General features: G+C 43.8%; 1 protein-coding gene across 1 annotated transcript in view; it reads right to left on the bottom strand.

Moving 5' to 3' along the window:
* Positions 1-13,923, bottom strand: part of AUTS2 (autism susceptibility candidate 2) — a 1,211,676-nt gene that overhangs the window by 84,160 nt on the left and 1,113,593 nt on the right. Inside the window, exon 7 of the mRNA XM_011932306.1 lies at positions 10,085-10,136. Coding sequence (XP_011787696.1) covers positions 10,085-10,136 — 52 coding nt within the window. The remainder of the gene's footprint in view (positions 1-10,084; positions 10,137-13,923) is intronic.

Raw genomic sequence — 13,923 nt, 5'->3', positions numbered from 1 at the left:
TGGAATCACCACTGATATCATTTATTTACCAGCTGACCAATCTGCTTTCAGAAGAAGACTCCTTGTCAAACTAAACTTTATGGATAAAGCAGCCTTCACAGAAGCCCAAGAGGTCCTGCGGAGGAGCTGGGTTTTCGGGGAGAGGAGCTTTACTATGGAAACTCCTTTCCCTGCTATAAAGAGAGAATGAGAAAATGATGTAATCTTGGCTAAAATTAGGTTTTAGTGTTACTCTGCTGAGAGATGTGAAAGGTGATAGATAAGAGGGGGAAAATGTTTTCCAAGTGGCTTTTAAAGGCATCCAAATATAACTGCCTCCCACATCAGTCTATTAACGGGCACACTTGAGACATTTCCCTCTTCAAAAGGACTCTTAGAAAAGCAATGATGTGCTCTCAGCCTCCTTCTTTAGAAGACAAGGTTTACGAGGGTCAGAGACGCAGATCCGAGCCCACAGAACGCCATTCCCTGTTAACAGCATCCTCCCCAGCACAGATTTGGGCTTTGTGCTTATGTCATCGGTTGCTAGGGAAATGCCCCTGCTTGAAATTCCTAAATCATTTCTAATAAAATCTAGCTGAAAAGTAAAGATCAGTTCACACAAAGGCACAAGAACGGGCATGGAAGAGAGAGGAAACTGGAGATGCCTTAAGCTGAGCCCTGCTGCGCTGCAGTAACTATGGCGACTTTGGCCACAGGTGATGGGATAATGGTTGACATCATGGAGAAGTCCTGAATGAGAACCTCCAGGACCTTATGTTTTATGAGAAGATGAACTACTTTGGGAAGGTATGGGAGGAAAAGCCCTAGGGAAGTCCTTGTTGGGGGTTCCTGCCAGTGTCCTCCCATAGAACCCAGTTTCCCCCAATCCGAATCTTTACCATCCTGTTGTGTATCTCCCTCAGGAAGGACAGAGATCCTCTTCCTTTCTATTCTCTGCCATATCCCCAGAGCCCAGCACAGTATGACTGCTATGAGCACATGTCTGGGAGTCAGCTGGACCGAGCTCCACCACTTACTAGCTGCATGACCTTGGACAAGTTGCCTAATTTCTGAGCCTCAGTTTACTCATTTAAAAAATGAGTGAATTACGTATAAAGTGAACAATACCTAGCAAAAAGAAAAGTCCTCAATAAATGCTAGCTATTCATAACTAACTTCAGTTTCCCTGCCTATAAAATGGAGATGCTATTTCTAAATTCTCTTCTAAATAAGAGCTGCTATGAAGATTAGGGGATAGAACGTATGTAAAATACTTAGCCCACTGTATAATTAGATCAAAATATGGTACAAGGTAGGCTAAGCACTTTCTATACATTGCCTCATTTCATCCTCACAAGAGCTCCGTGAGATGGGTTTGGTTATTCCCATTTTACAGAAGGAAAAATTGGTTCTAAGATGTTTTAAGTAGCCCAAAGTTCCACAGCTAGTAAGTGTCTTCAAAGCAGTGGGATTCAAAGCAGTGTCTGTGAGAATATTAAATCCAAAGCCCATGTTCAAAGTAACCATGACAATGCATACTATTTTGCAGTAAAGTTTTATAGCCATCATGCTTCCTTGGGTTAATTATGCAGAGTCTAAAGAGCTGGCCCGTCCAACAATTATTCTTTGCAAATCATTGAAGTCATTTCTGCACTCTGGGGCAACTTCTCCATAAGTCACTCAAAGCCAGCTATAAGTTAACCCAGGTAAACAATAAGAAAGCAATTAATTTCTTGACAACTTATCAGATCTAACTTAATATAAACTCCTACCAAACGGCTATTAGGCTACCAGGTCTCTAACAGAAAAGCCTACTGAGATCATCATCAGAGCTATGTAAGCCACCCTCCATTCCATTTGCATTAACACAGTAAGAGGCAACAGCTCCTGATTTGTCAGATTTCTGGAATGGGCCTGTAGCAGATAGCATCACCAGTGCAGTGTTTGCTTTCCCTTCCTTCCAAGGCCCACCCCTGTGGATTCCTCTTCTCTTGTGCTCCTCCCTGTGGGAGTTTACTTTCTACTCCACTGATGGCAGGCTCGGTCATGTGACTTGTTCTGGCCAATGGGATTGTTAGAAATGCCACACCCACATCCAAGTGGAGGCATTCCCTGCTTCTGTCTTTGCTCTTTGCCCCTTTACTCAAAGAATAACCACGATGGGGACTGCTCCTTTGGCCTGGATCCTAGAACAAAGACAAGGAAAGCTGCGGCTGATTGGCAGATGACACCTAACATGAGACTTTTGTTATTGTAGGACTCTGAGCTATTTTGTTACTGCAGCAAAATGTGACAAAGCAGATTCACAGAGACCTGATGACTTGATGCAGAAGAGCAAAGACATCTGTCAGGATCCAGCATGTACTGGTGTGGTAGTGTATACCAGGAAATGCTTTATAATAGAAACTGCACATGGGACAAGGTGGCCCTTCACCCCAAGCCGTACCAGTGGCAGAATACTTTTTCCCAACTTTCGCATTCAGTTCATGCTGAGAGGCTTGTTCGGATGGAAAATTCTGCACATAAGATGCACACAGACCTGACGGAGCACCCCATGAGGGATTGGCTTCTTCCACTCCCATCTAAGGGCTTTAAGGGTTGATGAGAAATCATTTGTAGGAGGAGAACCAGAGGCCCAGCTCCTATGCCCAACTTTCCTCTTGGAGGTAAAATGAATCTCCACTTTCTGGGCCACTTCACAGAATCACACCAGGCCTCAGAATGCACTCTCCCAGTAAGTCCAGGCAAGCTCAACTAATGGCAGGAGTCAAGTTCTGTGGGTGGAGGAGGCGGAGGGGGGAAAAAAGAGAGTGGAACAGCACTTCTGAGTTCAGGAGAGTCTGGAATCTCCTTGGTGAATTCACAACATGGATCTTCAATAGACAGCTGTTTCTACTTTTTAAAAGCACAGACTGGGCAAGTAGGTAAAATACTTTGATGTTAGCTCCAGGCTAAATAAAAGACAGCTGAGTAAAAGTTCAGGCACCATGAAATTAATAAAATCACTGTTGCACTCGTTCCACCAGAGGTTCGGGAAGAAAGTGGTAAAAATCCGCAATGCACGGAGTGGATTACTCGAATGGGAATCAATCATTTTCTCCACTGAAGTTTTCTGGCATTTCCTTATACGGTACAGTCACTGGATTCATAATTCACCAAAGGTGCTTCCTGAGACTGAGCTTTCAGAGTAATTGAGACAAATTCTGTTAAATAAATTCCAGACAAGAGTGTATTTGACTTATGCACAGGAAAGGAAAGAATTCTTATGTAAGCTGCAAAACAATAGAGTTTTATCTTATCTGAGGAACGTATTGCTGCTTGCCTGTGTGTATTTTACTGCCAAAATAAAATAAATTGAATCAGCTCACACATGATAACATGCTCTTTCCTAACTCATACTAATTGCTTGGCTAATTGATGTTTGTTGAACTTTCTCCATTTCATTGAGTGATTAGGTACAAAGCTAACAGTTGACATCTGTAGGCGCTTAACTGGCGTCTGTAATTACTGTTAATGTTAAATAATTGTTAGTTAATTGGAGTGGTAACTGACTGAATGGAATCCAGATTGTGAAGCAAAAAGAAACCTAGTTAAATAAACATACATTTTCAGAGAAAACAACATTTTTCTGCAGTTGTCAGAAACTAGAAATAATCCAGAGGCCACGGGCTAGCCACGGGCTTCCTCCATTCAGGAACCCTCCTGTCTGGGGTTGGCCCACGTGACTGAGCCCTTTGTCACTCAACTGTCATTAGACTCTACAGAACCGATCTGATATTTTTCACTTCCAATTGTCTATCATGAATGCGTATTACTTTCTGAGACAACCAAATACTAACTACATCATTAACTACACAAAACACTAAATATGAATGGATTGAAGAGAGGCTGATGAACATTCAAGCTTTTTGGTCAATATTGCCAAGGATAGAGAAAACTCTTTCAAAGGACAGCAGTAATCGCCCAGTATAAGTCAAGGGCTTTCCACTGAGCTCAAAAGTAACCAGAGTGATGTTTGAACATCTGACTAAAAGAATGGAATGGGTTACACTGTAATCTATGTCTCCTCCATCACAGGGGCACTCAGGATGGAAAAGTGGCAGCTGTCAAAGTTCTACCCAAAATGCACCATCAAGATCACTTCGAATGCCTGGGATCTTTCACCCAGTTCACAATTCCAGTGATGGGATCCAGTATCCCAGGATTCACCACCACACGCATTCTCAAGTTCGGCAAAAGATCAGTTCAGCAAAAGCAACTATTGGAAAAATGGTGGGAGACACTTTCACGCAACATGGAATAGTTTTTGACTGTTACTGGTGGTTTCACACTAACAGTACAAGGCATCTGTTTCCAAGAAGGCTCAAGGGATGATTCTATACAACAAATTCTCTGCTTCTATAGGAAGGTCAATTTCCATAACAAAAGGAGCTGATTGCATGCTATTTGCAGTATGGAGTAGGAGGAGGGACTGAACTACTCACAACTCCTTTGTCTCTTGCATCAAGCACCAATTACCCTTAAATACTACTTAACTCTCCAGACATCTCTATCTCCTAAAAACTCAAGAAAAAGCTCTGAAATAGTACAAAGAAGGTCCAGAGGGAGAAAAATAAATGAGTGATGGTCTAACTTTCCCTTATGTGGAATTTAAGGCATGACAAAAACAAAACTAATTTACAGAGGCTGAAACTGGCACAATTTGCTCTTGTGCACATCCGGATGCACTTTACATCATGTCCTCCCTACGACTAACGAGACCCTAGGAGGAATTGTAAAATGGTCTCCATATGTTCATTATGAAGGGATTTTAAACTCTAAACCAAATTTTTTTCTTAAGAAAGCTATTCCACAGTCAACTGCATTATTTTCATGCTCAGAATTATTTCAGGGAAAGGGCTGTCTTTCCTTTCTTTCTTTTTTTTTTTTTTTAAATGGTGTCTCACACTGTCACCCCGGCTATAGTGGCACAATCAGGGCTCACTGCAGCCTTGACCTCCTGGGCTCAAGTGATCCTCTCACCTCACCCTCCCAAGTAGCTGAGACTACAAATACATGCTACCAACCCCAGCTAGAGTTTTGGAATTTTAGTAGAGATGAGGTCTTGCTATATTACCCAGGCTGGTTTTGAACTCCTGAGCTGAAGCAATCCTCCTGCCTCAGCCTCCCAAAAGTTGTGGGATTACATGTGTAAGCGACCACGCTCAGCGGGAATGGGTTTTTCTTTTTTCTTTTTTTTTTTTGAGACGGAGTCTCGCTCTGTCGCCCAGGCTGGAGTGCAGTGGCCGGATCTCAGCTCACTGCAAGCTCCGCCTCCCGGGTTCACGCCATTCTCCTGGCCTCAGCCTCCCGAGTAGCTGGGATTACAGGCGCCCGCCACCTCGCCCGGCTAGTTTTTTGTATTTTTTGGTAGAGACGGGGTTTCACCATGTTAGCCAGGATGGTCTCGATCTGCTGACCTCGTGATCCGCCCGTCTCGGCCTCCCAAAGTGCTGGGATTACAGGCTTGAGCCACCGCGCCCGGCCGGGTTTTTCTTAAAAGTCAACGGTGACCTTGATGGCAATATGACTTTTACCTTTCTGTCACCAAACCAAGGAAATCCCTTGTGTCTAAACCTAAAGAATAAGGTCCTATGGTTGCTACTGAAGAATTAGGTACCTGGTTACTAAGCCAGCAGTGTCTCTGGGTAACTTGTTTCTTACCTCATCTCCTCAGATTTCAGGCAATTTTTAAGCTAGGTCTTCTTTCTACAATGCTGATAGAACCGTACCGCCAAAAATATCCAAAGGCTCCACTAACCTAAAGGCTCCAATCTCATCTGTGTTCCACTGGAAATTCTCAGTGCAAAACCAACCCCAAGAAGAGGCCGGGTGTGTTCCACTAACAGGCCTGGCAGAGACTGGGAGAGGAAAAGCAGTCCTGGTCAGAGAGGGCTCCAGGTGGCCAGAGTGTTGCATCTGGTGCTCTTCTTGATGAGTGTCCACTAGAATCTCCCAGGCTGATGGAGGTGAGGTGGGGTCCTGCCTACGAGGGTGAGCAGCTGCTCTGCTGCTGTTCACATTTCAGGAGACACTGGGTGCTCACAGTAGAAAGAAGCAGAATGAGGGGCCTCATTCCCCGCTGGAGGAAAACCACGCCACCAATTCAGAAATGCCCATTTAGCTGGGCACAGCTCCCTGATGGCTAACTCAGAGGGCTTTTCCCCAGGAGGACCCAGTTCTTCAACTTGAGACAAAGTTGAAGGAAGAAGAAGGGGTGAGAAAGTCACGGGGTAAAATACACCATGGTGCCCCTCTCACCGTCTATCCATGACTTGACTTGTCATCGTCTATCTGTGACTTATCTTGGTTACCGGCTAAATACTGGGAAGGAGGGCTCTGAACCAAGGAGGCAGCGATTCAGGGATTTTTCTCTTCCCCTAACCTAGCCCATGGCCACACGCCAGGACTGGCATCCTAGAAACAGAGGGCTGTGCAGAACTCCTGACACCCTACTAGTGTTCTCTTTCCTCCCAGACAGGCTTCCCTTCTTTTTCTTTCCTCCTCAAGCAGCTCTGCTCTGGAGCAATCCAAGAGTTTTAGGAAAGATTCATTATGTTGGCAGGATAATTGTGTGCAGCAAAGAAGAACTCATTTTCTGCCCTTTTGTCTACAGACCAAACTGGTGACACCACCAAGGATCTATAGTAGGCAAGAGAGTATAATAAATACTGGCCATGTTGAATAGACTGAAAGTTCCTTTTTAGAATAAATACCCCAGGTTTTGGGGTACAGGTCCTGTTGCTCCTACAGCATTTCAATCAACTAAACAGGGACACTAAGTTAGTCTCTCTCTGTGCCTCTGTCTCACTGGGAAAATTAATTTTTTCTTTGGCAGATGGTTGAGTCACAAAGACAGAAGGATTCATAAAATTCACATGAACATCCTGTAAACATTTAAACACATAAAGATTAAATACGGCAACCATGACCTTGATTAAAGTTAAACTGTTTTTTGTGTCTACAATGCTAAGCCCTGCTCAATGCCACACCCCTTTCGAAATGCTCAGGCCTCATTGGGCAAGTCATGTGTACATGCAAGCACGTGCTGTTTGATTAGCTTGTTTTAAAGCAGGGAATAAAAGGCGTCAGAAGAAAGCGACCATTTGGAACACCTAAACACAAAATCTCTATTAAACTGGATAGCGTCTACAACACAGGCAAAGTCCAAATAAAATCAATGAACAAAAGTGATACAAAACATACTCACTGTACCCACTCTGTCTCAACTCCTGCCCCTTCCCAATTAATTGTTTTATCCCCACCAGAGATGTTGGCCCAGGAATAGGTTTTGTTATGACTGAAAATCTTGACCTAAAGATGGTAAATGACTTATTCAAGCTCACGGGCTGACTGATGGGCCTCCAGCCATGGCCCCTGTTGCCTCTGCCTGAGCTTCATCTCCACACTGTGCAGCCCAACATCAAGGCTGTGCCCCCCCCAACCCCCACCACAATCAGCTTGTGAGATTAGCACTGCCCTCCCACAGTGAAATTTTATGGACCAAATCTGCCTGCCACCAGGCTCAGCAGCATAATCTTGACAGCAGCTTAAAGCCACGCTCCTCTGAGGCCAGAATACTGCCGGCCTCTTGAGAGGGAGAGGTGATGTGTAACTTTAAACATCTGGAGGTGGAGGGATACACATGTCAGCTCCTCTGTACTCCGGTTAGACTGTCCCGTAAGCTGGGGCTTTGAAGATTTCCCCAGTTGTGTTTGTTACCTGGTGTAAATTTGCCCTTTCTTACGATGCTTTTTATTGCTCTTGGCTAAAGTTACTGGACGAGGACAGGAGACCTGACTTTCAGGCACGCAAGCCGCCTTGCAGGAAAACTTGAACTTGATGTGCATGAAGCTGACAGTTCCTTGAAGGCCTTGTCAGCCATCCATCCTGTAAACACTGCCACTACCCGGAGTAAAAACAGACCCAAAACCACAAGCCTATAACAAGACTCTGCACCTGTCCTGAAGCAATTATTGACATGATCACTACACAGTGAATCCCTTTTTGAAGTTGTTTTCCTGATATTTAGCAGTCTGAATACTAATCCCCTTAACAAAACTGTCCCCGATGCTTTCCCCTCCGCACCCCCCTTAATCTCTTTCTCCCCAGGGAGGAAGGGGGTGCTGGATACCAGTGAGTCTACTTTGCACCACCTGGATTCGCACTGATTCCGTCTCTTGTCATTCATGTTACCAACAGGAATTAGCATAAGGCATTAAGGGGAAACTCTGGAGGAGAAAAGAAAGGCCATTTTGATGGAAATAAGGGGCAAAGGAATAATCTGCCATCAACTAAAATGCTTATTTGTGTATGGTTTCCCAAGCAAAGCTTAGAAAAAGCCTATGTTGATTTTAGTGTACACAAAGAAACCTTAATCCTTTCAAGGCAACTAAATCACCCCCAGAAAAGCAGCGCAGAAGAAAGGCACCCTGTCAGGGGGAGGGCTATTCACAACCAAATAGATGCCACAAATCACACTCTGTAAGTAAACAAAAATAAGAATGTGGGAAACGTTTGATTGGAAAAGGAAAGAAAGGGGGGAAAGAACCAGAGGGAAGAGGCAAAGGCGAGCTGTTCATCCTCCCTGAAGAGAGTCTTTCAGGGCAGTGGTGGCCAGAGTGCAGGTCCTGGAGCCGACTCTTATTTTAGGGCCAGATCCCAGAAAGGGGAAATACATTCCAAAGCTTTTAGTAGCGAATCAGCAGAAGACAGACACAGTCACATGTGGCAGAGGTCCTGGGGGGCCGCAGAAACGAAGAAGCCTTGCCTTTGGTGACCTGCCCTCTACCCCAATCTCCCTCTCCCATCACCCTCCTTTCTCACAAGGAAACACCAAGTGGTAGACAATGGTGCATTTTTACCCACGAGCACTGTATGCTATGAATGGCACATCTTCTTTTATTGGGCTTTTAGCATTATGGATAACACATTTATACAAACTTTCAGTCCATCAAAAAATATGATGAAATATAAAACTGGAATACTCCATTAGGCAATAAAAAAAGATAAAATTCAATATGACAGTAATTCTGGGAGTAACAGCAATCACATACACCTCAAGGGAACTCTAAACATAATGTACTATTTAAAATTGCAATTGGTTCAAATTCTAAAATAATCTGGGAGCTCAAAATAACTGCACTTGGAAATGTCTTACTAACCAGCTAGCAAAAATGCTAGCCAAGGCAACTACAGAAGGCTGAAATGGTCTCAAATTTCACTTTGTGAAGGCCCAAGTCTGTTCAAGTGTTACCAAGTGTCGTCTATGTAACACAGAAAGAGATTATCACAGAAAGCACATCTTTACTGAGCAATTATCATGCCAGCCCCTAAATCAGGCTCGATAGTGGAAAGGGGAAGATTAAATAGTTTATATGGTTTGTACCTTTCAAATTATACACCTTTCAGAGCCCGTGATTAGAGACTCCCCTAAATTTAATTATTTCCAACAATACTGCTAACAAATGAAAACTGCGCAGAAACCTATTGGCAATGATTTAAGGTTAGTTTTCCCTTAATGTACTGCTATATCATTAGCCTCTCTTAGTCTAGATTGTGGTTTGGAAGAAATTAATGGGATAGTGCATATTTAAATTCTGCCCTCTTGCTCGTTTATTAACTCTACAGAAAGCCCACAGCAGAGTAAGGCTTGGTTTATGACCATAATACTGTGAATTCTAAACATCCACTGATTACTGGAGTCTGCATTGCACATCAGCTATTTATACTTCTCCTACTGCTGGGTAGTTGATAAGTAACAATAAAGTTCAGGCATTTTGAGAACTATTCTTCTCTAGTACAGCTTTCTATATTAAAGTCACATAGTAGTAGTGATTAGTCAAATCTATTTAAATAGGGACTCAATGTATTCTTTTCAAATAAACTGGTTGTTAATGCATCACAAAGTATGCAGACTTTCATCTCAAGCAAAAACACAAAACATCAACAGTAGCTTCAGAATTAAAAGAGAAAGATCACTCTGGCTCTTCTTTCTTCCTAGGCAATGACAAGAAAGTAACATAAAAATAAACCATTACTCAGGAGAATGAATGGGTCTTACCTTTGTTTACAATAACAGTGTTGAAGAGTTTTTCAGAGCTGGCATCCGATGCCTGAAAAACAAGAAGGGGAAAAATCGCATTATTATTGTCATTAATATTGTCATCACCATCAACATTCCCATTATTTTAAATCAATTTACTACATTTTACGAAAGCCTAGCAGGGAAGCAGCAATGTCCCCAAATTATCCATAAGGTGGTGCTAGTTGACTGCCTGAGAGAGACCTGCAGTGCAGCTACTTGCTGGGGGGGGAAAAAATCAGATTTTAAAAATGTGTCCTTATTAGACACATTATCTGTGCAAAACATATTTCTATGAGATGGTACACAAAGCAATTCAGCTCATTCACATAATGATTTTGCAATTTCGTTGACAGATCATTATTTTGGAAATGGTATGCTTTTCATGGTATTTGCAGACATGCCTATTTTTCAATTTTCTTTCACAAATCAGAAATGCCTATTATTTAACGCTAAGCTTTTCCTCACTAAAAAGTGTAAGCCAACACTGCCAGAAATTAATTTTTTTAAAAAGATTCATCTGATGACTCCAAGATCCCTGTCCCTTCCAGTAACCAAACGACCTTGGTGTTCAAAAAGACGCAAGCCGTCCTGCCCAAAAACCCGACCACTATGCATGCCACCAGCATTATTTCCTTTCCAGTTTCTAGAGAACATGTCTGCTAATTATTACAGTGGCTCGAGGAAGGTGAAATAAGCCTGTTTAAACAGTAAAACTAAAGCCAATTTAAATCATACACTAATGTTCTGGAAAATAAACATGGAAGTCGCTTTGAAGGAAAATGCTGTAATGTTTCAGAAGCACTGAGTATTTCCAGAACTTGAAAATTAAAAATTAAGCATCTCCACTACATAACGTGAGGATATATCTGCATTTAAAGTTATAATGGCCAAGCTATATTTGTGGTTTTTGCTACATAACCCTCGTGAGAAATCACTCATCTTTCACACTTGATAAACAGAGATGCATATTCTGAGAAAGCAAAAGCCTAGAATGTTGAATAAATATGGAAAAGGAAATATAGGAAATAGGGGGAGTGGGACTTCTGAAGCACAGCATATTTGGACTCTGGGGCTAGCTTTTACGGACAAAGAGGATATTCAATTTAGTTCTTCCATGTAATACTGACAAAGATGAAATATTCCTGTGTACATCTGGGGGACATGTTCTAGTTCTCAATGCAAGTGATACAGAAAGATAAAATATTTTTATTAAGACTGTTTTTCACTTTAATTCTAACATTTCTTTTATGGGGGTGTTCATATGATTAACAAATCCAGACACAAATGAATGTATGTGGAAAACAAACATTGAAGTGCACACATTTATACATGCAGTTTACCATAAACCCTAGATAGATTTTTTCCTATTTTGCAGGAATAATGAAAAATACAGAGGGCCTTCCTGATATCCTAAACTATACATAACAGTACCTTTACATAAAAACAAACTGTCAAAAAAAAAAAAAAGTTAATGGGGGAGAAACAAGTTATACTTAGATCAAGAATAACAACTTATAAAGCCAAAAATTACATGATGATGCTATACTGAAATATTAACTGAGATTTCTAGCAATGTGAGTTTCCCAGCTAAAAACTCAAGATAGGTGTATTTTACCATCCTTTCATGAAAAAGTGTTTCTTAGAACGGGTTGGAATTCCTTTTGAATGTAAATTCATGGCTTACAAAATTAATGAACTGATATAAGGGAAAAAAAAAAGTCTGTGTATTAAAGTGTTTTACCAAACTGACATAACCTTTGAAAATTCTGGGATTACCTATTAAAGTGAGTCTAATTGGCCCCAAGAAATATAAAAACAAATTACTGTCTCTGAATGCAAAAAGCATAAACAGGGAAAGGAAATGGTTCCTGACCAAGTTTTTATTTGCACTGGGTGTGTGTGTGTGTGTGTGTGTGTGTTCGAGTGAAAAGGACAGAAACTGTGGGTGAACAGGCCTTTTGCTTCTGCCACCTTTGTCAGCTCCACATGGGATTCACAAAGAGACACTTACGTGATCCTAATGTCTGAACCAAACTTAAGGATGTCATTATTATGACGCCGACCAGTAAGTTATTAAGGAAGTAAGTCTGACCGGATATTCAGAGAGGCTTAGGAGTGTATCTTCGACTAAAAGCTTTCTGAGCCCTTACTTGGCTGATACAAGTCACAAGGCTGGACACCATGCCTCTTGCAACTGGGGAACGGGGTGCCTCAGAAAGGCCTCCACAGAAAAACACCCAAAAGATGACCACTGCAAAGGGGCTCTGGTTGATCGTGAAAACATTCTGGATCCCTTCTCTCTCCTATCCAGGTGGTTACAACTATGGCCGACCACTGTCCTAATAAGTCAGAAGAGAGCTTCTTAGCCAAAATCTTCAGGGGAAACGACACGAGTATCCTTTCCTTTTCCTCAATGAACTTTCTTTTTACTTAGGGTTTAGAGCATTTGTACAAATGATTTCGTTCCTTGGGTCTTAATCTTGGGGATGTTCATTATTTTCCTTGCTTTCAGAAAATAGTCTGCATTTCCTTCTATTACCTGGACCATTTTCCTGGCTTTTGTTTTTTTAAATTATTATTCAAATGGAAAAGCTGCGAGCCCAGAATGAACCGACGAATTGAGCTCTTCCTTCTCTCTAACACGGGGGCACCTCCACCCACTACAGACTTGAAGATTTTACTCACTTCCTTTCATCCCCTCGCTCGGTTTTGGAAGGTAGGGGCATGAAGTGGTTGAATCTAAAACTGACAGAAAACCAAAGCTCTCTTTTGGCTGCTTTTTATTTAAGGGGAGGGGGAATACGTTTTTTTTTTTTAATGTAAAAAAATATTGCTAGAAGCCGTTGTTGGCGTTTAAAGGAAAGTTAAGTAAGTGAAACAGATTGGAGGCGGGAACGCGGAGAATGAGGAAAACTTATAAAAGCCGTGCGTGCAGACAGGGTGGGACGCAGCGGTTCCTGCTCCAGGTCCACCCTCACCCCCTTCGGACGCAGACCCCGGGGGCCGTCCTCCGCACCCGCACAGGCGGGAAGGGGGGCTTTCGAACAAGAGAACAGAAACCTCCTGAAAACTTAAGCGCGAGTTCTTTCTCCTGCTGCCGAACCCGAGCCCAGATCTCCTTTCGCTTCCCTTGGCACCGCGTGTGGGCCGGGATCCCGACCTCCGCGCGGGGGAAGCGCGACCCCAGGAGCGGGCAGAGCCACGCTAGGGCCCCCTGCTCAAGCGGACGCAGGCCCCGGCCCCCTCCCCACATCGGAGCTCGGCGGAGAACGCCAGGCCCTCCCGGCACGACCGCGCAGCTCCGGCCGAGCCCGGCCGGCCGAGGGAGGAAAGTACAAAGGCGGGCGACAGGGCCACAGAGGGGGGAGGAAAGGAGGGAGGAGGGGTGGCGAAGGGGCGCTTGGGCGCGCCAGATACGAGAAGCCCGCCCCTGCCACCCCTGCCCGCCGGCCCGGCCGCCGCAACAAAAGACCCCCGACCCGGCCGCCTCCCTTCCGACCGCAGGCGGTAGGCGAGTGAGCCGCGCCCCGGGGGCTGCATTACCTGGTCGCAAAGGGTTAAGCGGTCCGGTCAGCCCCAAGTTCATGGTTTGGTTCCTTAGCAGGGCTCCCGAAGGGCGATCGTCAAAGACCAGGGGGGAAACCACCAAAACACACGAAGAGAAAACGCCCAACTCCCGACCGGGCTCCGTCCACAAGTCTCTGGGCTCCTTCTTCGCCAAAGTCCGAGAGCGGAGGCGCCGAACCAGATCCGAACCGGGCAACAGCTTCGGCGCGGCGGAGAGCCGGCGCCGCGCGCACACATCCAGCGCGGCC

Source organism: Colobus angolensis, unplaced genomic scaffold (assembly GCF_000951035.1).
Source record: "Colobus angolensis palliatus isolate OR3802 unplaced genomic scaffold, Cang.pa_1.0 Scaffold122, whole genome shotgun sequence".
Taxonomy (NCBI): Eukaryota; Metazoa; Chordata; class Mammalia; order Primates; family Cercopithecidae; genus Colobus; species Colobus angolensis.
Note: the sequence above shows the minus strand (reverse complement) of the source record. Positions and strands in the feature narration are given on the sequence as shown.